This window comes from Erythrolamprus reginae, chromosome 1 (genome assembly GCF_031021105.1).
Source record: "Erythrolamprus reginae isolate rEryReg1 chromosome 1, rEryReg1.hap1, whole genome shotgun sequence".
Classification (NCBI taxonomy): domain Eukaryota; kingdom Metazoa; phylum Chordata; class Lepidosauria; order Squamata; family Dipsadidae; genus Erythrolamprus; species Erythrolamprus reginae.
In genome coordinates this window covers 122,230,421-122,256,810 of record NC_091950.1, presented here as the reverse complement: position 1 = coordinate 122,256,810, position 26,390 = coordinate 122,230,421, and the positions used below count along the sequence as shown (strand labels likewise).

The following is a 26,390-nucleotide window of genomic DNA, read 5'->3' as shown; positions in this document are numbered from 1 at the left end:
TGTTTATATTATAACTACCTATTTCTGGCTCCATTTTTAAAAGAATACTAATATTGTTATGATGTTTTGTCTTATTTTGTAAATCCCAATTAATCAACACAAAAAGATGGATTATATGTATTTTTTTCTACTACCGGTACTTAGAATTTTTAGTCTTGTCTAGTTTCTAAGTTCCTTACCAGTATTATGAATCCAAATAGTCAAAATCCTCTTTTTTCCACAAAAGGCTAATTATATTTTATAATTAATGTAAAAATCTTATACTAAAAGTCAATAATCTAAAATTATCTTGACCTTTAATCCATTTATAAGTTTCTTATATTAAAATCTTATTTGGCTTTTGCTTATTTCAAATGCTTCAGTTTCTTAAGTTTGTAGTTAATTTTTCTTTTGTTGAAACTAAACTTATCCAAAGACTTTTTAAACTTGTCATTCCAAAGGTCTCTAATAGCTTTAAAATGGTTAATAGGTGATGTCTAGAAGTGATTAAAAAGTGAGGACTGTGTCCTTTTAAAAGCTGTACCAGAGTTGTGAAGAAGATGGCTAATCTGTCATCTCTTAGCATTCAACCCTATGGAAGACAACTATCTTGCATCTCCTCTTGAGGAGCAGCCATCCAAAGCAGTAGTGGGTTCTAAAACTCATTGCTACTGGTTCTGCGCACCTGAGAGCCTGGAGCCCCACCCAGCCAGCAACAACAGCGCCGCTGCTGGGCTCCGACAGCCCGGCCTGCTCTCCGTTCCAGCAAGGCTGAAAGAAGAGGATGAAGGAGCAAGCAAGCGGTGGTGGCATATTCCCAAAGGTAGGGGGGGAAGTTTAAAGAGACTGGGTGGCAGGGATGTGGAATGGAACCTTCCAGAATTAGGGGAGGGTGGCTGGAGGTCTCTTACCTGTGCAGGCGGGGGGCGGAGGGAAGGAGAAGGGAAGATCTCGCTCAACGGAGGGGCTCTTTTGCTCCCCTCTTTTGCCCTCCAAGCATCAGCAGCCATTTTTTGCTGATTTTCGGCCTTTTTTTGCTTCTGCTCATGTGCGGAAGCAAAAAAATTCTGGAAATTTGTGAAATCTCGCTTGCGCAAGCATCCTCACACAAAATTCAGCTTCTGCGCATGCGCATGTGTGGAGGCGTGCACCCGCCACTGGGAGCATTCCGGGAGCGCCGGTGACAGGGCCCCTTCATTGGACCAGAGGATGGTAGAGAACAGGAATGCCTGAAAGAACGTTGTCCATGGAGATGTGATGGGTCGGATGGGTTCGCAACTAACAACCAGCAAGTGACTCTGTGCACCTTACAATAATATAAAAATAACAATATAAAATGTGTGTTTGTGTGTGTCAAGCTGGCCACCTGCAGGCCACCATGTGTCACTCGCAGGCCATGCCTACACGAATAGGAAAAACATCACAAATCATATTATGGGAACATGACGTAGCAAGTTTGACACCCGTGATATAAAACATTCAAAGGATAAATATTAATATTAAAATGAATAAAGTTAACTAAGGAGCCATATGGTACAGCATTTATAATTTATTTATTTGTTCATTCCTACAGGACTCAGTACTGCAGGCTACCTCTGGCATCTGCCTGCAAATTGGCAATTTGAATCTTACCTGGCTCAAGGTTGACTCCACCTTCCATCCTTCTGAGGTTAGTAAAATGAGAACCCAGACTGTTGGGGGCAATATGCTGACCCTGTAAGCCACTTAGAGAGGGCTGTAAAGAGGTATATAAGTGCTATTGCTAAGGAAGGAGCCAATTTCCAATGGGGTGGTGCTCTTAATCTCTAACCACTATAGTTGTGTTCCTATAGAACACAACTCCAGTGGGACTCCAAGCCAAGCAGCAAAATCAGGTTTTAATGCTTTTCCAGAAGGCCAAGAGGATGGGGAGGGTTTTTGCCTTGAGGGGCACAATGTTCCAGAGGGTGGGAGCCATGGCAGAAAAGGCTTTTCTCCCGACAGCTGTGATTTGCTTGCATTTTCTGCTGCTAACATTCTGCTATATAGATTTGCTGTTTCCTCTTTTAATTTAGGCCATATATGGTGCCTGCAGATACCACATGTACCAGATCCTGCAGGCCTAGTGATGCTATGAATGATATTATAAGATGCAACAAAGCACTACTGGTTTGTGTATTCATTTATACCTGAGGATTCTTCAAATTTGCTTTCACATTGAATTACAATTACCTTGCAGTTTTGGAAACATGTTAACTGGACATTTAAACAGTGAAGTGAGTAATAGGATAGAACTGCCATTAGAATTAAAGATGAAATTTTCAACAGGATATGAAGAATGCCTTTGAAAATGTTTCTTCTAAAAGATACATTACTATCCAGAGAGAGAAAAATAAAATATGTGCAACAGAATTTTGAATCCTAGTAGAAAGTGACTTAAAATCTTACGCATTTTTACAGCGGTACAACTATGATTTTATAGTTACGCATAAAAACAGGGAGTGTTTCAGTAACACTCTCAAGGCTACCATTGTTACTTTGTTAAAAGTAATCTGATCCTGGACAATAGCCCTGAATATATATCTTAGTAATTTGAACCCAGGAGTTATTTTTCCTGTTTGTTTTTTTTCCTTGTAGAACAGTCTGCGGTTAGATGATGAATTATTTATAAGCAAATTCTGGAGAAAGAAGCAACCTGTTTTGTCCCTTGGGAGATGTTTGGCACTTACTCCATTTTTGAAATAAGGATACTTCAGTTTGTTTCTTTCATCTCTAGACTAAAGAGGGAACAAATCTCCCCTTTCAGTAATTATGCTGTTTTGTTTAAAGAAAGTGACGTGATAGAAAACTTGTACTTGGTATTAGAAACTCTGATTCAAGCAGATACGAGGACTATATCAAAGAAGCATCGAGAGAGATCTCAATCATATTTATAAGATCATATCATGCAAATCTTATAAATACTACATAAATACATTTAAATAAATACATTTTAAAAATAAAATAGAAAGAGACAAAAATAGAAAAAGAAACCTCTCCCTTCATCCCCAAGCAAGTATAATCAACATTACTATCTCCTAAAATAAATCCAAGCATATCTTCATTCCGTATCTCACCATAGTTTCTATAAACCCATGTCTAAAACCACTATTAAACAGCAGAAATCCAGAAAAGGTGCGCAAACAACACAGTTGTACAAAGCCCAATCCTGGCCATAGGCATCACCTGCATTTTGACCAGGAACTGTGCATCTTGAAAAATTCTCAGATGTTACTTTTTTAGTGAACATTTGACAATAAGAATATTGTAATTAATATTCCAAGAAAGTAAAATGAAGAAATAAAGAGAATTGTGATATCTGTTTCTATGAGGGAGGGGGTGGTGTCCTCAGCCTTGAAGGATGCTATAAGGCAACTGTCCCTTTAAGAATCCATCTCTGGGCCCAATTATTCTGTACAGCATCTGCCCAATCTCCAACCTTTTCTTTCTGTGGAGAATGGCTGGGTTTCAATTCCTGACGATTTTAGATGAAATGGCTTATGTGGATTACAGTCTGGGTTCAGGCCAAGGTTCAGAATGCAGACAGATCTGTATAACTTTTACCTTGATGGCATTCAGAAAATCGTTCAAAATGAGGTTGTCCTAGGCCAGTGATGACAAACCCTTCTTTTTGTTCGGGTGCCAGAAGAGCGCTTGTGCGCATGATAGCGCATGCGTGTGTGCCCGCCCCCATAATGCAATGCCCCATCCCCTCATGCTGCTCCTTGCACACATATGCGCAGGCGTCACTGAAGCCTGAGGAGGGCAAAAAACGGCACAACGGGCAAAACGGCACAACGGGGTCTACTGGAACATGGTTTTTGAACTTCTGGTAGGCCCGTTGGGTCTCTTTTCCGCCATCCACAGGTTCCGGAGGCTTTCCTGAAGCCTGGGGAGGGCAAAAACAGCCTGCTCCCATCCTCTAGAATGCCAAAAATCAGCTGGCTGGCACGCACATGCGCGCTGGAGGTGACATAGGACAACTCCTTGCATGCCCTCAGATATGGCTCCATGTGCCACCTGTGCCATTTGTTTGTTTGTTTGTTTGTTTGTTTATTTATTAGATTTGTATGCTGCCCCTCTCCGTAGACTCGGGGCGGCTCACAACATATAATAAAACAATTCACAACAAATCTAATAAATTTAAAAAATTAAAAAAACCCATTATTAAACCAGACATACACACAGACATACCATACATAAATTGCATAGGCCCGGGGGAGGGGGGAATTCCTCAATTCCCCCATGCCTGACGGCAGAGGTGAGTTTTAAGGAGTTTACGGAAGGCAAGGAGGGTGGGGGCAGTTCTAATCTCCGGGGGGAGCTGGTTCCAGAGAGTCGGGGCTGCCACAGAGAAGGCTCTTCCCCTAGGACCCGCCAGACAACATTGTTTAGTTGACGGGACCCGGAGAAGGCCAACTCTGTGGGACCTAATCAGTCGCTGGGATTCGTGCGGCAGAAGGTGGTCCCGGAGATATTCCGCATGCCATAGGTTCAAGTTTCATGTTTCAAGTTTTATTGGATTTATATGCCGCCCCTCTCCGAAAACTCGGGGCGGCTGACAACAATCATAAACAATGTACAATAAAATCCAGTACTAAAAGCAAATTTAAAACCCCTTAATATATAAAAACCAAACATACATACAAGCATACCATATATACAGTTGTGACGGCCTAGGGGGAGAAAAAGTCTTAATTCCCCCATGCCTGGCGGCAGAGGTGGGTTTTAAGTAGCTTACGAAAGGCAAGGAGGGTGGGGGCAATTCTGATCTCTGGGGGGAGTTGGTTCCAGAGGGTCGGGGCCGCCACAGAGAAGGCTCTTCCCCTGGGTCCCGCCAAGTGGCATTGTTTAGTTCACGGGACCCGGAGAAGACCCACTCTGTGGGACCTAACTGGCCGCTGGGATTCGTGCGGCAGAAGGCGGTCCCTGAGGTAATCTGGTCCGGTGCCATGAAGGGCTTTATAGGTCATAACCAACACTTTGAATTGTGACCGGAAACTGATCGACAACCAATGCAGACTGCGGAGTGTTGGTGTGACATGGGCATATTTAGGGAAGCCCATGATTGCTCTCGCAGCTGCATTCTGCACGATCTGAAGTTTCCGAACACTTTTCAAAGGTAGCCCCATGTAGAGAGCGTTACAGTAGTCGAGCCTCGAGGTGATGAGGGCATGAGTGACTGTGAGCAGTGACTCCCGGTCCAGATAGGGTCGCAACTGATGCACCAGGCGAACGCCCCCCTCGCCACAGCTGAAAGATGTTTCTCTAATGTGAGCTGTGGATCGAGGAGGACGCCCAAGTTGTGAACCCTCTCTGAGGGGGTCAATGATTCTCCCCCCAGGGTGATGGACGGACAGATGGAATTGTCCTTGGGAGGCAAGACCCACAGCCACTCCGTCTTGTCTGGGTTGAGTTTCAGTTTGTTGACACCTATCCAGGCCCCAACAGCCTCCAGGCACCGGCACATCACAGTCCTAAACCTTGGGTTCGTGGTTGCAGAATCCCATGGTTTGGGGGAGTTTACTGGTGGTTATCTGTAGACTTCACTGTCTGATGCATTTTCCAACAGTTTTTGCTTTGTTCCGCTGATTTTTAGCTAATGCCCACTAGGTTTTCTCAATTTTTATTCCAAGCATGTAAACTGGTATTTCATTTCAAAGGAAAATACCATTTCTGGGCTCAAGATTTGGCTCTAATACCTTCAATGACACGAAGAGCAGCTTCTTTCCTACAAGCCGTCTGGCGAGTGGGAGTGAGAAGGAGACAGTTGCATTTTATATCTTCATTAATTTCAACACTGATTACAAGTTTCCACAATCAGGAAGCAAATGATCCAGCCTCAATTATTTGTCAACATGCTAGTTTCACATAGCAGTGCGACATGTTCTTGTAACTTCCAGCTAGTAAAAAAAAAGAATTGCAGGTGTGCCCATTAGACTTAACACTTAACAAAATTGTAGGAGAAAGCATAAAAGGATTAACCTATTGTCATTTTTGCAGAAGCATTTTGTCTCCTCAGCAATTGAATCACAAATGGATTTTTAAACTCTGAAATTTAGGAAACAGTTACTCAATCTTGAGGAGCTTGAGAAGTTAAAAGGCAGCCTATATTTCTCTTTCTTTTTCCCACTCTTTTCTTTCTGCAGAGCATCTACTGCTACTGCAGGCTTTGCAAAAGGATGATGGGGGAATTATGGTAGGTATCTTTGGTATTATTTTTGCAACATCATTTTGATGATAGAAATTGGATGATTCCTCTTTAGTCTTCCACATGCTGAAGTAATAGTGGCCTTTCGCAAACTCCTTAAAACCCCCTCTGCCGTCAGGCATGGGGAAACTGAGATAACTTCCCCAGGCGTATACTGTTTATGTATGGTATGTTGTGTGTATGTTTTCTTAAATTATGGGGGGGGGGGTTAGTTTTAATTATTAGATTTGTATTGTACATTGTTTTCTATTACTGTTGTGAGCCGCCCCGAGTCTACGGAGAGGGGCAGCATACAAATTTAATAAATAAATAAATAAAAATCATTCTAACCTTTTCAGATATTCTTTAGCAGTGAAATAAATATGAATTGGTCTCACATTAGAATAAATAACATGTTGTGACCTATATTATTTAAGCTGGAAATGGGATTAGCCTTTCTGTGTCACTCTCTCGGCAATGAACTTTCTGTTCAGAACTTTCTTTCTGAAAAGAGCAACAGTTAACCAAATCTTAGGAAGAAATTATATCCGATCGCTCTATTTGTTTAGTCAAAAAATAAAACTTCAGTAAGCAATTTAATGCTTCCCATGCCTACTGCACGTGGTCTCCTTGGAAAAGGGAAGAGTTAAATTCTTTATGAAGAGAACTATTTTAAATTCCTTCTAAGTAACTTTTATCACTAGGGCCTTTGTCTGGAAATGTAGTGTTGCCAAAAATGAGAGCAATTTATGAAGGCCTACTATTGACTAAGTCATTAATATTATATCAATGTGGAAATCTGGAGCATTTTAGGTATTTCGCTTGACCACTTGATTCTCACTCAAATGAAAGAAAGTTCTATGGAAGAGTTTGCTTGAGTGCATTTAAGATTTTCCAAGTAACTTGGAGAAAAGTACCTTTGGTGTCTTTAATGGGAGTTTATCTATAAATATTACCTATGATGTCTTACAGTTTTAACCACTATTAAAGATGCACTTATAGGCCTAGCTTCTAACTTGGGCAAGTCAAATATGTACTCCTTCTACCTAAAAGGAAGAAAAACATTAAGCAGATATCCTTCTCACATTAATGAAATCACAGGCAAGAGTAGGCCTGTACATTATTTATAAATATGATGAGAAAAGCTGCATAACTGAATAATTTCAATTTGAGAGTTATCTTATTCCACTAGAACTGCACAGGCATTGGAAGATACCCCACACAGTGTGATAAAGTAAGTATGGACTACACATTCCCTTCAGTGCTTAGTATTGTATAAATTACCTCTTAAATAAAGTTATCCATGCAGACACAAAAAGTGGACATTGGTACACGTGAAAAGAAAGTTGGCTAACAAAAGAATGTTAGCATTAGTACAGGGGGTGGACAAAAAATGGAAACACTTGACTTTTGGGAATCATAATGTTTGAACATGTTCAAATCAATCAAAACGTGACGTATTTCCAGGCTGTAAACCTGATTAAATCTGAAAATAAATTAATTTGAGTGATAAAAGAAATTGCTACTCCTGTGATCTTATTTGAATGATAGGATCAAAAGATTAATACATTAGCTATCTCATTCACATGTACAACTTTAATTTAAAAAAAGAACACACAAGACCTGATGTATAGAAGTAAAAAAAATGTTTATAATATTTTACACATCATTTTACAGATCCTTAATCAACATTTGGCAACAAATAATAAAAACAACAGAAATGGAATATCTGCAACGTAATATGTACTTTCTATATTCTAATTAATTCCTGCAATGATTACACTCTGAATTAATAATCCATTAATTGATGAAATGTTAAGAGTTCAGTTTTCACTATATAGAAGTCCTAATATATGAAATATTTGAATGGTGAGAGCTTTTCCTATTTTCCACTAATGATTTAATAGCAATGGAAGGGTATTATTTTAAATATTACTATTTATAAAATAAAACAAGGAACTGTAACTAATTTCCCTTGTAAGCTTAATAAAGGAACTGAGTAAAATATTGCAGAAACAGTATCAAATATTTTGGACCAGAAATCTGAGATACCGGTAATTGGGAGGCTCCACCAAATAATGAATCATTAAGCTAGCAGAGAAGAATTTATGCTTTTAGTCTCACTGAGATAAAATGGTACATATAAACAATTTTTATTGCTGCCTCTTTTAATTTTGCAGATGTCTCAAAAAGTTTGGCAGCCCATATTTCATTCCAACTTGTATACTGAGTTATTAAATTGAAATGACATTCTCAGTGTGTTTTTAGTGTTTTAGTCTTATTTGTGTGCATAATATCTAGAGTAAATTTTTGATGATAGTTGACTGATGAGCTAATGTTTAGCCTTTCAAAACAGTGAGTCATCTCTTTTTGCAGAAAGATCTTTATGACCTATAGCCAGGACATTCAATTGTCTTCCAGTCTGTTTGCTATTTCTTCGGGACTTGCAGGTTTCCCTCCTACAGATATACTGTATTACTGAGTTAATTCCTGAATCTATGAATTCATTTAGACTCATAAAATATACTGTACTTGAAGCATGCATGCTCAAAGATTAGAGAGGATATGGGTTTGGTTTGGTTTGGTTTGGATTGGTTAGCTTAGCTTTGAAAGGCTTCCAAATTTCAAACTTCAAGAAAAACACTGTCTAATGGGAAGACTAGAACCTTGGGTCCCGAACACTTCCAACTACGACCAAATCGGGTGCTGGCCAAAAAATCAGCTAAATGTTTCACTACGATCGCAAATACATCCTCGGATAGGGATCAAACACAGTTTTCCCTGCTGAGGCGATTTCACCTTCCATACCATTTTGGGGGGAGGGGGGTCACACACGGGGTCACACACGGGCAGTCAGTCTCACTAAATCGTGTTGCAACTGCAGTCCTGGAACACGTTATGGTCATGACCAAAGGTTCCACTTATATAGGTAATATTAACTATTAAGGGTACGCTTAGAACAGTGATGGCAAACCTTTTTTCCCCTCGGGTGCCGAAAGAGCGCACGCAATCGCGCATGCCCAAGTGCCCGCACCCATAATTCAATGGCTGGGCAGGGCAAAAACAGTTTTCCCTGCCCCCTAGAGGCCCCCTGGAGGTCGGAAACAGCCTGTTTCCCAACTTCTGGTGGGCCCAGTAGTTGGGAAGGCTTCTTTGGATGCTTTCTTGGAGCTGGGGGAGGATAAAAAACGCCCTCTCCCATCCCCCTGGAGGCTTTCTGGAAGCCAAAAATGCCTTCCCAGAGCCTCTGTGTGAGCCAAAAATCACCTGGCCGGCACACACATGCACATTGGAGCTGAGCTAGGGCAGCAGCTCGCGTGCCAGCAGACACGGCTCCTCATGCCACTTGTGGCACCCCTGCCATAGGTTCACCACCACTGGCTTAGAACCTTACGTTCCTTATGTTAATACATCAAACGGTGTGTTTTTTCCAATAATTATCTTAGTTCAGCTATCTGCTGATTTTTAGATGAGATTTCTGGTGGAACATTCTACACATGCATAGTATGTTGCATCAATAACTGATGTAACATGCATTTGCCATCATTTAAACTAGAATTGTAGAATTAAAAGGTGATGTTCAGGAAGCTATTAAATCTATTCTCCGAAAGCAAAAGTTTAGGGTGGAAGTGGGATGTTGGTTATGTGATATTTTAGAACTATCCATTTTCTTTATTCTTCTTTTATTATTTTTAATTGTAAGCTGCCCAGAGTCATTGGGAGATGGATGGCATATAGGTTGTATGTATATACACTGTATCTATGTGTAAACAAATAAATTGTGGCAGTAGAAGAAACTATGGGGATTATCTAGTTCTGCAATATGCAGGAAAGCCAATTAAGGTAATAGCTTGGAATATGATGGATTCTCTTATATTCTGGCCTCACATTGAAATTCATTATTTACCTTTATCTTTTATATACTTTGATATACCCTATGTTTTTCTAGTCTCAGGTCATTTTAACAATGAACCTTTAGAAAAAGTCTTAAAGACTGCAATTAATTGCCAAATGGAATCAGCATCCTATATTAATTCTATGCTTCTGCACATGGCTCATATACACACTCTAATGCGCTCCTTCTGAACACTATTTTTTTCCAAAACTAAGGATAAAACAAAAGATACTGTTTATATAGAATTAAATTTGTACCACATGGTGCCCTCTTGTGGAAAACAGGGACAGAAATAATAGAGATTATTGCTTAGCATGTCAAGAAATCAGTCATTAATTTATGAACAGGAATGCAGCAAAAAAAACCAAACAAAAAAGTTACATACAACATTGAGAAATTAATTTAAAAGGCGATGGAATAATGTGGTTTTTCTTACAGGAATTTTTTCCCTGCATATCATAACATAATCCTATCCGAGCCAAACAAATTTACTGTATTTTCTTTATTTAAATTATCATTTTATAGGTAATTTTTAAATATAAGCTTAACATGTTTATACAGTGAAATGTCATATAATCAATAATCATTACCCACATGCATGAATAAGAGAATTATAATTTCCCCATACACGACACACAGTTTTTATTCACTTTGCATTGGAATGTCTGAGAACATAAATATTCACTTTTCCTCCAGGGTAATGATAAATATTGAATTGGCTACCAGAATCCTGAGAAATAAAGGATTCTATACCCAAAAAAATCCTTTCATTTTCACTTTAAAATTCACTCGAAAGTCTATTGTACTATTTTTTAAAATAAAAAAGCAGAAGACTCACATCGTTCTTTGGTTTGTTTTGAAACCACGCTTTGAAAACCATTCCTTTCTCATATCACAGCAACATTTAAGCTCGTGCCTCTTTCTTCATCCCTGAAATTCCAAAGTGAACTGATTGGGCATTTCAAAAATGATGGATCCACTCTTTTAAACTGGTAAACATCATGAAATTTCAAAAGTTGCTTTTCAGGAATATTCACTTAATCTTTGCATCATTTCCAAGACAATTTGCCAACTTTTCTAAATAGTCACCAGTGGGTAATGGGGGGAAAAAGGGGAAAAAACCCATGGAATGAAATAATTATATTTTTAATTTAAAATATACATGTTGTATACAATTGGTTCATCAGTTTCCTCCGCGCTGCCCTATGAAAAGAATATAAAACAAGCCTGTACAGTTAAGAACTCAAAGTTTTCAAAAAATGTAGTATATATTATTTGTAAGGTCTTAAAAATCTGGAGACTTTAGAGCGCAACAGTCGAATGAAAGATCTTGGAAACATTTCCCTAGATTCTTGTGCTGTATACTTAAAGTAATTCTGTGGGTGGGCCAAGACATCAAACAACGCCTTTATCAGCTTCTTATCCTGAAAGAATAAGGTCAATATTTTTAATCATGATGTTGACTTGAAGAAAACAAAAGTACTGCATTTAATATAGTAACTATTAAAAATGAAAGGACTATTAGCCTGGTGATGCACTGTTATTTTTATTTATATCAGATCCTGCCTTTTGTTGAGAAGCTCAAGGCAATATAGATGGTATTATCTCTATTTTTTAAAACCAACAATCCTAAGACTTGTGTGTATGTGTGAGGGGGGGGAGGGAGGGAACAAGAGCGAGAGATGGAGTACTGGATACAGTTCTGGTCACCACACTTCAAAAGAGATTCTGAAACTCTGGAGAAGGCGCAGAAAAGAGCAACCAAAATGATTAAGGGACTAGAAACCAAGACTTACGAAGAGAGATTGCGTGAACTGGGTATAGATAGCCTAGACAAAAGGAGGGCCAGAGGGGACATGATAGCAGTATACAGTGATCCCCCGGGTATCGCGATCCCGATCATTGCGAACGGGCTAAATTGCGATTTCTCAGCAATTGATACCATCTCGATCGTTGCGAAACGCTATACAGGCTATATCGTGATTTTTTTTTAAAAAAAAAAATTAAAAATACGTGCGTGGTTTTTCCCGCCCGATGACGTCACGCGTCATCACCAAACTGACGTGTAGCATTGCTGGTTGGCCGAAATCTCGGCCAATCAGCTTTGCCATTGCAATAAGTTTGCCCGGCAATGGTGATACAGCAAAATTTCAGCCAATCACCGTTGTCATTGCTGATGGACAGAAATCTCGGCCAATCAGTGTTGTTTGCTCAGCTTTGCTTTGCTTTGAAACTTTTGCAACTTTTGCAGCCGTTTCTTGGAGCTTGCGTGTCTTGCATCTGTGTCTTGGATCTGTTCCTTGGATCTGTTTCTTGGAGCTCTTTGTGAAGACTTCGTGGAAGATGGCACCTAAATGTTGCACCCGGAGTGGAGCCGGCGATGCTAAAAAGACCCGGAAGATGCTGACAATCAAGGAGAAGATTGTACTTTTGGACATGCTGAAAGCGGGACGTTCTAATGTAGAGGTTGGTCGGCATTATGGGATCAACGAATCGACTGTGCGATACATTAGGAAAGATGAGAAGAAGATAAGGCAAACTTCTCTGATATCATTCAACAAGGCTGCAAAAAGAATAGTGACGCCTAGAAACAAACGCCTTATGAAGATGGAAGCTGCTTTGTCTGTGTGGGTATAAGACTGCCGAAAAAAGAGCATTGCTTTGGATACGAACACTATACGAACCAAGGCGCAGCAATTGTACAACCGTCTTGAAGACACAGAAGGAGGCGATGCAGATGAGGGAAACGCAGGTAAGGGCTGGGGTTTTTTATTCTGTCATTACATACTGTATTTAAGTGTTTTTAAGGGAGGAGGGAGGGAAGGAGGGAGGGATGGAAGGAAGGAGGGAGGGAGAGAAGGGAAGGATGGAAGGAGGGAGGGATGGAAGGAGGGAGGGATGGAAGGAGGGAGGGAGGGATGGAAGGAGGGAGGGAGAGAAGGGAAGGAGGGAGGGAGGGAGAGAAGGATGGAAGGAGGGAGGGATGGATGGAAGGAGGGAGGGATGGAAGGACTGTATGCTTTCATTCAAGTCACTTCTCTCTCCCTTTCCTGTCATTCTCTGTAGATGAAGGTGTTGTTGACTCTGATGACTCCCAGCCATCAACATCTTCTGCTTCTTCAGCCCCATCCACATTCACAGCAAGCAAAGGGTGGTTTGACAGATTTCAACGGCGCTATGGCCTGAAGAGTGTGTCATTGCATGGAGAAGCTGCCTCAGCAGATACAGGTGCAGCCGAAAACTTCGTCCAGCGCACGTTTAAAGACCTAATTGCAGAAGGGGGCTACCTTCCAGAACAGGTGTTCAACATGGACGAAACAGGCCTGTTCTGGAAGAGGATGCCTTCACGGACTTTCTTGATGCAAGATGAAGCCAAAGCCCCTGGCTTTAAGGCCATGAAAGATCGGGTGACTTTGATCATGTGTGGGAATGCAGCAGGCTTTTTGATGAAGCCAGGGCTAATTTATAAGTCACGAAATCCAAGAGCCCTCAAGAACAGAAATAAGAATGCATTGCCAGTGTACTGGATGCATAATCCTAAAGCATGGATTACAAAACCCCTCACGCGGGACTGGTTTCATCAGTGCTTCATCCCACAGGTGAAGGATTATTTGGCTGCCAAAGGACTCGATTTCAAAGTGCTTCTCCTAATGGACAATGCTGGAGGCCATGATGACCTGGCACATGAACATGATGGGGTGCAAGTCGAATTCTTGCCACCAAACACCACATCGCTTATCCAGCCGATGGATCAAGGTATTATCCGCGCATTTAAGGCACTGTACACGCGCAATTCTCTTGGAAGCATCGTGGAAGCAATGGATGCTGATCAAAACTTCACATTGAAGGCCTACTGGCGTCAGTACACAATTGCATCTTGTCTGAAGAACATTCAGAGTGCCTTAATGGATATGAAGTCACAGACAATGAATGCCTGCTGGAGGAAATTGTGGCCAGAAGTGGTGAATTATCACAGGGGATTTGCTCCCGAAGAAATTCAAGATGCTGCAGTCCAGAACTCTGTGAAGCTGGCACAGGCACTGGGTGGAGAAGGCTTCGTTGACATGACACCAGAGGAAGTCAATGGTTTGCTTGATGAGCATGGCCTACCGCTGACAGACAAAGATCTGGAGGAGCTGACCAGGTCAGCGAGTGAAGAAGAGGAGGGAGCTGAAGAATCTGAGGAAGAAGAAGATGTTGGCCTAACGCTTGAGCGGCTTGCAGAAATGAACAGAACTGCTGCACATCTGCAACGCATGGCGGAACTTTGGGATCCCAACATGACTCGCTCTATACACTTTAAGGCCTCCCTTGACAACACCATTGCACCATACAGAGCCATGTTAGCCAAGCAAAAGAAAACGTGCCAACAACTGCCCATAACTATGTTTGTCACGAAAACCAAGAGGTCTGTCACACCATCACCTGCAGCGTCCATTGTAGACATGGTGATAGAAGAAGATCCCGATTTATCCTAGTTATGCTAAACCCCCCCCAAAAAATGTAAAAATGTAAATAAATATTGTTATTGTTTCTATCAGGATGACTAAGTGTGTTATTCAATGTGTACAGTACAGGTACAGGTAGAGGTACAGTACAGTACAGTACATTAAGGGGATGGGAAATGGTAATTTGTGGGTTGAAAGTGTTGGGACTGAGTGGCATAGAGAAGAATGAATGAATGACTGAGTGAATGAAATTCAAACACAGGTGAGGGCTGGGGGGTTTTATTCTGTCATTGTTTAGGTGCTTTTTACGAAAGGAAGGAGGGATGGAAGGAGGGAGGGATGGAAGGAGGACATGAGGGCCAAAAAACCTGGTTCAAATTGGACTGGGAAATCAGAAGTGTGGAAAGTGTTCTCACTGAGAGCTAGCAACTTGGGAGGGCCAAAAAACCTGGTTCAAATTGGACTTGAAAATCAGAAGTGACAGAAGTGTTCTCACTGAGAGCTAGCAACTTGAGAGGGCAAAAAAAAAACCAGGTTCAAATCTGAATGGGAAATCATAAGTGACAAGTGTTCTCACTGAGAGCTAGCAGCTTGAGAGGGCAAAAAAAACCAGGTTCAAATTGGAATGGGAAATCATAAGTGACAAGTGTTCTCACTGAGAGCTAGCAGCTTGAGAGGGCAAAAAAAACCAGGTTCAAATCTGAATGGGAAATCATAAGTGACAAGTGTTCTCACTGAGAGCTAGCAGCTTGAGAGGGCAAAAAAAACCAGGTTCAAATCTGAATGGGAAATCATAAGTGACAAGTGTTCTCACTGAGAGCTAGCAGCTTGAGAGGGCAAAAAAAACCAGGTTCAAATTGGAATAGGAAATCATAAGTGACAAGTGTTCTCACTGAGAGCTAGCAGCTTGAGAGGGCAAAAAAAACCAGGTTCAAATCTGAATGGGAAATCATAAGTGACAAGTGTTCTCACTGAGAGCTAGCAGCTTGAGAGGGCAAAAAAAAAACCAGGTTCAAATCGGAATGGGAAATCATAAGTGACAAGTGTTCTCACTGAGAGCTAGCAGCTTGAGAGGGCAAAAAAACCAGGTTCAAATTGGAATGGGAAATCATAAGTGACAAGTGTTCTCACTGAGAGCTAGCAGCTTGAGAGGGCAAAAAAAACCAGGTTCAAATCTGAATGGGAAATCATAAGTGACAAGTGTTCTCACTGAGAGCTAGCAGCTTGAGAGGGCAAAAAAAACCAGGTTCAAATCGGAATGGGAAATCATAAGTGACAAGTGTTCTCACTGAGAGCTAGCAGCTTGAGAGGGCAAAAAAAACCAGGTTCAAATTGGAATGGGAAATCATAAGTGACAAGTGTTCTCACTGAGAGCTAGCAGCTTGAGAGGGCAAAAAAACCCAGGTTCAAATTGGAATGGCAAATCATCAGTGACAAGTGTTCTCACTGAGAGCTAGCAGCTTAAGAGGGCAAAAAAACCCAGGTTCAAATTGGACTGGAGGGGGTGGCCGGCATGAAAAATAACCATTGCCAGCCTCCGAACTGCCGTCGCCCCACCGTCTGCGCATGCGCGGCCTTAAAAAAAAAAAATCGCGCATGCGCAGATGGTGTTTTTACTTCCGCAGCGCTACTTCGCGAAAAACCGATCATTGCGAGGGGTCCTGGAACGGAACCCTCGCAATAATCGGGGGATCACTGTACAGGTATTTGAGGGGTTGCCACAGAGAGGAGGGGGTCACTCTATTCTCCAGGGCACCAGAGGGCTGGACGAGGAACAACAGCTGGAAGCTGACCAAGGCGAGATTCAACCTGGAAGTGAGGAAGAACTTCCTGACGGACAGAGCGATCAACCAGTGGAACAACCTGCCTGCGGAGGTTGTGAATTCTCTAACTCTGGACATTTTCAAGAGGAGATTGGACTGCCATTTGGCTGTGGTGCTGTAGGATTTCCTGCTCAGACTTGATTACCTGACAGTCCCTTTCAACTCAAACAAACAAACAAACAAACAAATAAATAAGATTGAGGGAGGGAGGGAAAGAGAAATAGAAAGATTCAGTAAACCTCTACACTGGCTGAGAGTGGACTGGACTGATGTGGATATTCTAATTTCTGAAACCCAATATCATCCAAGAACATTTATTAGCACTCTTGTATAAAACATAGGACTATTTTAGCAATGCTAAGAACAAAATTATCTATTCTTTTTATGACTTCATAAGCTGGAAATAGTATTTTCTACTTTGAAATTTTCCACCCCCTCTTTAACTATATACAGATAGTCCTCATCTTACAACAGTTCATTTAGTAACCGTTCAACGGCACTGAAAAAAATAACTTATGATCATTTTTCACACCTGCAATCCATGAGCACATGATCAAAATTCTAATCTTTGGCAAATACCATGTATTTGTGGTCATTTGAGTATCCAAGGGTCATGTGATCCTCTTGTGGTTTTTTTGACAAGCAAAGTCAGTGGGGAAGCCAGATTCACTTAACAACCATGTTACTAACTTAACAACTGCAGTGATTCACTTAACAACTATGGTAAGAAAAATCGTAAAATGGAGCAAAACACACTTAACAACTGTTTCGCTCAGTTATGGAAATTTTGGGCTGTCGATCAATTTCCGGTCACAATTCAAAGTGTTTGTTATGACCTACAAAGCCCTACATGGCATCGGACCAGAATACCTCTGAGACTGCCTTCTACCGCATGAATCCCAGCGACCGGTTAGATCCCACAGAGTGGGCCTTCTCCGGGTCCCATCAACAAAACAATGTTGTCTGGCAGGACCCAGGGGGAGAGCCTTCTCTGTGGCGGCCCCGGCCCTCTGGAACCAACTCCCCCCAGAGATTAGGACTGCCCCCACCCTCCTCGCTTTTCGTAAGTTATTAAAAACTCATCTTTGCCGCCAGGCATGGGGAAACTAACGCACACCCCAATTGTCAAGGCTGGTGTATGGTTTGATTGGTTGTGTGATTATTTTATTATAAGTGTTTTAAATTGCATTTTAAAATTGGATTTGTACACTGTTTATGTTGTGAGCCGCCCCGAGTCCTCAGAGAGGGTCGGCATACAAATCTAATAAATTATTATTATTATTAATTGTAGTCTCAGGGCACATGAATAAAGAATCCACTTTTGGGTTTTTTTCTTCAAATAATAATGTACTTTTAATCAGCACTGCCTCAATTACCCTGTTTCCCCCAAATAAGACATCCCCAATCAGGCTCTTTGAATGCATGGCAATAAGGCCAAGCGCTTACTTCAGGGTTCAAAAAAATATAAGACAGGGTCTTATTTTGGGGAAAACATGGTAGCTTATCAAGAGTTCTAGAGTGGCAAGGTAATATATGTATAATATATAATAATTATTATAATAATAGCAGATAGCTCTTCTTGTTAGAAAAATACACCTACCTTCTTATATTGGTACCCGCTTCCCTCTGTCACAAGAATTTATTAATACATTGCCGACTCATTGCACTTCATAGATCATGAGTTACAGCATAAATCTTTTAACTGTGAAAAAGCTTAATTCATATTTTTTGTCAGGCAAGATTAGAAATTAGATTACCTTAAGAATTTCTTGGTGATTTTCTGATGCATAAAGTCTACCATCTCTGACTATGTCTTCTATTAGCTCTTGATAATCCTCTATTCAGAACACACAAAGCAACATTAATCTTGCATATTTGTTAGAGTCAAAAATATTCCATTTACCGGTAGATAAAATTTTATAATTTACATTTAAATACCTAAAGCAATTTAAAAGCATCCCACAGTTGTTATAGATTTTTTTTTGTAAATGTACAACCAAATTAGAGGCTTACTTCCATAATTTGAAGATTTAATATATTCCAAAATAATTTCAATAAGAGAACTATAAAAAAAAGACAGAAACAAAGTTTTCCATAGTAAATGGTTGATATTACTATGTTCAAATCAATGGTATTCTTACAAACTCTACTTTGTACATTTCAAAAACTTTTTTACTTAAGAAAAAAAAACACTTTACCCCATTACAAATATTCACCATCAACATTCTTTTTCCCCTTTGTCTTTGTGTAATAAAACCATTACTCAACATCGTTTGCTATTTTTACAGCAAACATGTGAGTTCCAGAAATGGGCTTTCATTATGGGAATTATATCAAGCTCAATTCAAAATTCTGGAACAAATGCTGTCTCCGAAAACAGAGATCAGAAAGTTACCACTGTATACAGCAAAGCCAAATTTAGCTCTTTAAAAGAAACACATGTCAAGCATTTGGAGTTCATCATGCCCAAGCCAGATCTGTTTGGGGGTGGTGATTACCCTGAGGGTAGTCCCTGTTTAACTTGGAATGATGGCCAGAGATCACATGGAGAGAAAGCTGCTAGTTCTTTGCTTCTGCCTGAAATATTGATTTGTCCCAAATTCAATTTCAAAGCAGAAAGTGTGAAACCACTGGAATGCTTATGAGAAAAGTCACTTCCCAGGGCAAAGTGAAAACATGATAGTTCTTCCATATCTAAAAATATAATCTGAGCTATAATAGAGTAATCAAGGAATAGAGAAGTCACAATATCACACAGAACATATCTTGCAAAAAATGTATTACATAAAATAGAAAGACCAATAAAAGATTCAGAACTTTTTCTGAAAATAGCTACAGTAACTGCCTTACTATCGAATAACATTTTCTCTGATCAGGTACAGCTAACCCTACATCATTTTGTGCAGAAATGATATATTCTGGCATGGCTGACTAGTAAGACATGGCATGATGTTAGAAAACCATCTGTCAAGTCAAACACATTTTTTTCATAAAAGTTCTTTACTAAAGCCTTAAATTGAATTACTACCATTGTCTAACCAGGAATTCTAACTCTGTATTCTCATATAAACAAAGTATATTTTCTCCAAAGAAAGAAACTATACAGTATATCTATATTCCAGGTTAACCTCTGCCAAGATTGGCTTTCAAACTGATCGATGAATAGTTGAAGCATCGGGTAACACAACAATTGCTAATATTTACCTTATGATTGGATTCATATATTGTGCGGATCCAGCCATTATTAATTCAAATATGGGTTTGTTGACTTAGCCATAAGCCACAATTTACAATCTCACAGTGTACTGGATTCACAATATATAGTAGACCAAATCAACAAACCACTTATGATTTAGCGAGATCTGTGAGTATAGCAAGCAACAGTTTCACGTATTAGAAAGTTCAGGTGTTAAATAACACTACCTATTCACCTTCTTGAAATATTGTCTTTCTAACTTCTTCAATTATGGAAGTGCATAACAAAAGTAAAATGTCCACTTTTAAATTTTCTTGAGTTTTAACCATGGCTTACCGTCATAGGTTACATAAGGGACCTGGAATCCTTTGGCACTATTTCCTTCATTGGATTTGAACTGGATCCACAGCTTTTTGGATCTAGAAGTGAAAGCTATAGGGCGTTCATAGGTTTGGCAGGTTTCATATGTGGTCACAGAATTGGAGGAAGCTACCAAAGAAAATGTACAAAGTAGATATGAGAGTTCTATTATGCTTTATTTCCCATAAGGTCCTACTATTATCCCAATACCCTATTACCCCAGGATCCTGTTCAGCTATCCTGTTGCCAAAATATCTTCTACTGAAAAGCAGATGATGACAGATAAATAGATAGATAAACCACTATGTTTTAGTAAAATGTTTTAGTAAAGTGTTCTTTACAAGCTAACAACTAAGAATTCTGGGACAACAATATCAAAGTATAGTTATATAGTGCCAGAATAGTAGAGGCTGTTGTTTCAGAGGCATTTGTTTTTCAATTCCATTGTAAGGTATACAGCTTTTGTCACTGTTGCTCTCAACATAGTATGAAAGCAAGTTGGTGAATTTTAAGCTGCCAAACTCTTCCCAGCGTTTCCAAAATAAGAGTTCTGTAGTCTGCTGTGGGAAAAGATCTAGGAAAGAGTCTCCAACAAAAATTTTAAAATCATGTTTCACAACACATCACCACCCATGAGTATCAACGCAGTTATACCTTGATCATATCATTGGCCATTAATTTCACTGATGCTCTTCCTGCCAAAACAAGCCAACAAGATACTGATTTTCAATATCCAACATAATAGTTTTCTGGCATTGATCCTTTTGTTCAATAGGTAATGAGCAAAGGAGATTTTCCCCACCTACATGGGACTAATATAATTTGTACTTCATTTTCCCATGAAAAAGCTAACCTAAACTGAAGACATCAATCCAAAGAAAACAAAACAACAGAATTTCAAGACTGTGTGCATGCTCCTTTATTCACCTAAGCATTAGTATACCCAGGCCTATAGCCAAAGCATATATCTTTTATGCCACTTTATATAGAGCTACACTCAACACAGAAATCCTGAGACACAAAATCTACTTCATTTTAACTTACAACTTTTTCTCATCACCAAGTAGTCTCCACATTCATCTTCTATTGGTAAAAATATTTCTGGAACCACAATCAAAATGCGGCGCTTAGGAGGTGGATTTATAGTCCAAGTACACTCAGTGTTTGCCGGATAATTTCCAGGATAGTTTGGGGACTCAATGTATCCAGTAAACTCTCCAAGCTCACCCCCACAATGTCTGTCTGAAAAAAGAAAGAGGAATCTATTATCTACATTTGCCGTCTATGCACACACAAAAAGGATGTGGTGGTGAATATAATCACTGCCACCAAAGTAATCAAACTCTCTAAATCAAACTTCAGCTTCTATATAGAAATCAAACATGTGGTTTCTTAAACAATTGTCAATATATAACTGCTTGCAATGATTGAGAATGAAGTATTGCAGACATCACTCTTTTTGTGAACCTGGCATCTTCAAAATTTGACAAAGTTTAAAATACACATAGTCCTTCCACTATGTGACTATTTTACTGCACTTGACTATCCCATCGACCCTTGAAATGTTTTCTAAGGTTATTGTTGTGTCCTGAACTTAGATTTAAATGACATTTGTCTTGGTAGCAGCACTTGCTTGGTGCCTCAAAATCATTCCTTACATTTACTAGTGTAAGGCATTGGGTGGGATGTCTGTAGTACTCTGGTAGTGCCAATCTCTCATGTCCTTACTTCTTAGCTCCAAGGAATAAGTGCAATACAGTGATCCCCCGATTATCGCGAGGGTTCCGTTCCAAGACCCCTCGCGATAATCAATAACTTGCGATGTAGCGGCACGGAAGTAAAAACACCATCTGCGCATGCGCGCCCCCTTTTCCATGGCCGCACATGCGCAGATGGTGGAGTTTGCGTGTGGGCGGCGGGGAAGACCCTTTGGCCGCCCAACAGCTGATCTGCTCCGCAGCGCGGCAGCAGCGAGGAGCCGAAGATGGGGTTTCCCCGTTGCCCAGGCAACGGGGAAACCCCATCTTCGGCTCCTCGCTGCTGCCGCGCTGTGGAGCAGATCAGCTGTTGGGCGGCCGAAGGAACCTTCCCTGGGTCTTCCCGCCGCCCAGGCAAAGGGGAAACCCCAAGATCGCTTGCCGCTTGCCCGTCACCCGCTCGCCCGGCCGCTCGCTTGCCGCTTGCCCGTTCGCCCGCCCGCCCGGCTGCTCGCTTGCCGCTTGCCCGTTTGCCCGCCCGCCAGGCTGCTCGCTTGCCGCTTGCCCGTTCGCCCGCCCGGCTGCTCGCTTGCCGCTTGCCGCTTGCCCATTCGCCCGCCCGCCCGGCTGCTCGCTTGCCGCTCGAGAGCAAGAGGGGGAGAGATAGAGAAAGAGAGAGAAGGAAAGAAAGAGATGAGAGAGGGAGGAAGAGAGTGTGAGAGAGGAAGAAGCAAGATAGAGAAAGAGAGAGAGAAAGAAAGATGAGAAAGGAAGGGTGTGATGTCATCGGGTGGAAAAATCGCGATATAGCGATTCGCAATGATCGGGATCGCGAAACTCGGGGGATCACTGTATTCCCAAATTCAGTAATAGGATGGGGTGGTGATGGTAGGAACAAGCTAAAATGAAATCCAGACTTTTCAATATTAACTCTCTACAAATCATTCCACATGGATTCTCAGTGGTTGACATATATCAATAAAATCATGCAACCACAAATAATGCACATTCCCATTAAACCTATAATAAATCTCTCTCATAACAACCAGTCCTGGAAATATTGGACACCATGTGTTCTTTGGAACATTCCACTTTAACCACCTTTTTAAAAGCTCTTGGGAAATACATCTCTTGAGTCCTCATGGAAGGCTGCATAAGTATGGAGGGCATGGTAAAAAAGAAAGCTTCTCCAAGGGAACCAACATCATCCCTAATCTAGATATGTTCATTGGATGGATGGATGGATTTCACTTAAATTATCAAAATGTCAAACCATTGTAGCACTTTAAAAATAATGACTAGCACTTTGAATTGTACTTGAATGTCAACCAAACCACATCTATGATACAGTTACCATATTTTTCGAAATATATGACACACCTTTTTCCTCCCTTAAAGAGGCTGAAAATTTGGGTGCATCCTATACTCTGAATGTAGCTTTTTTGAAGCTTTTTTCCCCAGCCCTAACTAGGTGCTAACGATCTTCACAGCTTCCTACTCTCCCTATCTAGGGAACTCTTATTATTAATGTGTCCAGCTATCAATATCTATAGATGTCCTATGCAAATGGATGTTGCTATCATAGGTCAATCTTTCTGAGGTCCAAGATAGCCTTTTCTTGTACAGTGGAACCTCTACCTAAGAACGCCTCTACTTACGAACTTTTCTAGATAAGAACCAGGTTTTCCAAGATTTTTTTGCCTCTTCTCAAGAACCATTTTATACTTACAAACCTGACCCTCCGAAACTGTAACCAGAAAAGGCAGGGAGAAGCCTACGTGGGGCCTCTCTAGGAATCTCCTGGGAGGAAACAGGGCCGGAAAAGGCGGGGAGAAACCTACGTGGGGCTCTCTTGGAATCTCCTGGGAGGAAACAGGGCCAAAAAAGATGGGGAGAAGCCTCCATGGGGCCTCTCTAGGAATCTCCTGGGATGAAACAGGATCTCCACCCAACCGCACACATTATTTGCTTTTACATTGATTCCTATGGGAAAAATTGCTTCTTCTTACAAACGTTTCTACTTAAGAACCTGGTCATGGAACGAATTAAGTTGATAAGTAGAGGTACCACTGTACTGTTCTTTTTGGCTCCCATAAGTTCAGCATTGGGAAGAATACTGATAATATATCTTTTCCCCCCCTAAGTTTTCATTGTTAAATTATTATGTACCAATGTTAAATTATGCGTCAATTTTAGTTAATTTAAACTTATGTCAAATTTATGTTTTTATTTTAATTTTGTTAACTGCCTTTATCTAGAATAGAAAGGTAGGGTATATATGAAAAGAAATGGCTGGGAGATGGCTGGGATACACTAGCTCCTTACATTGGAATGAGAGAGACTGCTACACACTGTTGGCAGTAGGTAGAAGAGAGTAAACAAAAATCTTAGGACGCAAAGCCTTAGGTACAATTACAGAACTCTTGAGTAGAAACCTTGATGAAACTGTTGGCAACTGTTCTCATTTCCACTTATATGAGTTGCATTGAGACTGATACCAAAGAAAATAACCAGGTCAAATAGCAGAATCTAACATACTAAAGAAAGCCCTTGAAACACAGTATGGGTTTTTATGAGCTTCACTTAAGGAGTTAAGGAGAAAGAGTGAAAGGCAGCAATAAAAGAGGATTAAGTATAGGATGCCTAGAAGCATTACTGAAGACTCTTAAGGACATCTCATATTAATTGGAGCTGTAAAAAGAGCAGCTATACTTTTTAGAGAATACATTTATACTGAAACTGAATCTAGTTGCTCTGGTATTAGCCTGTCTTTGACTCCTTGGCAGAATGTAAGATGCAATTCCCCCAAGGAAAGAAATCTCATGTGATTTGCTATATATAGAAATGTTACCAGAGCAACTCAAGAAGGAACTATGGCACAGGATTCTCCAACGATGTGGGAGGGAAAAGCCAATTGAACTGAATATAAGCAGGGCAAGTTGTCTTCTGGAATCTAAAATTTACTATTCTTACTTAGCACCAATCTTCACCTTTGCAATGCAATATGTTTGTGGATCCATCATAATCAGTAGTTGTGTTTCCAGGACATGAAATACAGTACTTTTGTCCAAACTCAGGTTGATATGTTCCATTTGGGCAGCGAATACAACGATGTGTAGTTGTATTGTAAAAGTGTCCAGGTGAGCACTGCACTATAAATGAGAATAAGAAAGCAGCTTGAAAAATTATGTCAAACATAATGACCTTAATTCATATAAAATTCATTCATTTAAAAACTATTTTTCTTAAAATAAATTTATACAAATGGATAAACTTATAACCAGCTATAAATAAAAAGCTTGTATGAGTTGCTGTGCTGTTTACTAAGCATAATTTGCATACTACATAATAGAGACATATAGGCCTACTGCCTCATGTATCTCAGCAACCAGTTAGAGGCCACAGAGTTGGTCTACTCCAGGTCCCATCAGACAAACAATGTCGCCTGGCAGGGCCCAAGGGAAGGGCCTTCTCTGTGGCAACTTTGACCCTTTGGAATCAACTTCCAAAAGAGAGTTGCGCCCCCCCCCCCCCCAATCTTTCGTAAGGTGCTAAAAATATATTTTGGATAGCAGGCTTGAGGCCGCTGAGCACTTCTTTTTTGCTCCGGCTGACAGTATGAGTGAATGATTATGAATGAATGTTTGTTAAAAGTTTTTTAATTGCGTGGGGTTTAAATTAGGTTTTATATTTTTTTTAGGATTTATATTGGGTTTCTTAAATTTTGTATTTGTATTGACTTTATCATGAAAGCTGCCCTGAGTCCGTTGGAAAAGGGCAGCCTAGAAATCCAATAAAAAAAATAAAATGAATGAATAAATAAACATAACATTTATAACACAAAAAGGTGCATAGGTGAAAAATATATTCAATTTTCTGGGGAAACAAAAATCATTACAGAAAGCTAGCTATTTGAAATGGTGCTAGGGTTTTACAAGTATTTGCCTTGCTTGATTGGAAGATTCACATTGTTTTTTAATCTATTTTTAATCTATCTAATGTATGGTATTTTTTACATTATGATATATCTTATATTCTGGAGGGTGAAAAGTATTTCTATAGGTCAGAGGTCTCCAACCTTGGGAACTTTAGAACTTGTGGACTTCAGCTCCCAGAATTCTGGTATTGTCTATCTCAGCTGGGTAGAGAGAGATCCATTTCAGGGAGGGATGAAAAAACAGGAGTGAAATACATTATGGCTTATGTTTTGAAGTCTTGCCATTCTTACCTTTAGTCTCACAATCCTGAAACATTGTTGCACTGGAAACCTTTGTCATCAGACCTCCTCCACATATAAAACAAGATGTTCTACCTGGTTCAGGCTGGTATGTCCCAGAAGGGCATGGAAGGCAGGGCTTAAATCCGTCAGCTGAAAATTCACCTGGGGAACACTGTCCTGGAGAATAGGAAGAAGGGTAACAGTGGATATAAAATTCTGAAGCAAAATGAGTTTTAAAAGATGCCTACAGCAAGCTTAGAATCAAACGTTAAACCTTTAATATTTGTTAAACTAAATGCATCAGAAAACAATTTTTAAAAAGTTTCCTGTCTCTGCTCTCAGTTCTAACACTTATATGTAACTTGATTTGGACAAAGTTGCCTATTTCTGCAGTAAAGAAACACATATAGCCTTGTACTATATTACCAGCCTCTCTTTCTGATAATAGGTTTTAATAGGCTTGCTTTTTAAGTACAGTGGTACCTCTGCTTGAGAACTTAATTCGTTCCGTGACCAGGTTCTTAAGTAGAAAAGTTTTTAAGTAGAAGCAATTTTCCCCATAGGA

General features: G+C 40.3%; 2 protein-coding genes across 2 annotated transcripts in view; one reads left to right on the top strand and one right to left on the bottom strand.

The window, feature by feature from the left end:
* Positions 1 to 10,490: 10,490 nt before the first annotated feature.
* Positions 10,491 to 26,390, bottom strand: part of SCUBE2 (signal peptide, CUB domain and EGF like domain containing 2) — a 58,878-nt gene continuing 42,978 nt past the window's right edge. Inside the window, exons 17-22 of the mRNA XM_070743592.1 lie at positions 25,835 to 26,002; positions 24,597 to 24,758; positions 20,954 to 21,151; positions 19,886 to 20,038; positions 18,111 to 18,190; positions 10,491 to 11,506 (exon numbers count right to left, since the gene is read on the bottom strand). Coding sequence (XP_070599693.1) covers positions 11,354 to 11,506; positions 18,111 to 18,190; positions 19,886 to 20,038; positions 20,954 to 21,151; positions 24,597 to 24,758; positions 25,835 to 26,002 — 914 coding nt within the window. The 3' untranslated portion in view covers positions 10,491 to 11,353. The remainder of the gene's footprint in view (positions 11,507 to 18,110; positions 18,191 to 19,885; positions 20,039 to 20,953; positions 21,152 to 24,596; positions 24,759 to 25,834; positions 26,003 to 26,390) is intronic.
* LOC139158147 (tigger transposable element-derived protein 1-like) lies at positions 11,810 to 14,614 on the top strand. The gene is made up of 2 exons (XM_070735570.1): positions 11,810 to 12,834; positions 13,149 to 14,614. The coding sequence occupies exon 2, from the start codon at positions 13,391 to 13,393 to the stop codon at positions 14,558 to 14,560; it is 1,170 nt and encodes a 389-aa protein (XP_070591671.1). The 5' UTR covers positions 11,810 to 12,834; positions 13,149 to 13,390; the 3' UTR covers positions 14,561 to 14,614.

What these genes read in the sequence shown, in the direction of transcription:
- LOC139158147 (XM_070735570.1), top strand. Translation starts at nt 13,391, where the DNA reads ATGGACGAAACAGGCCTGTTCTGGAAGAGGATGCCTTCACGGACTTTC.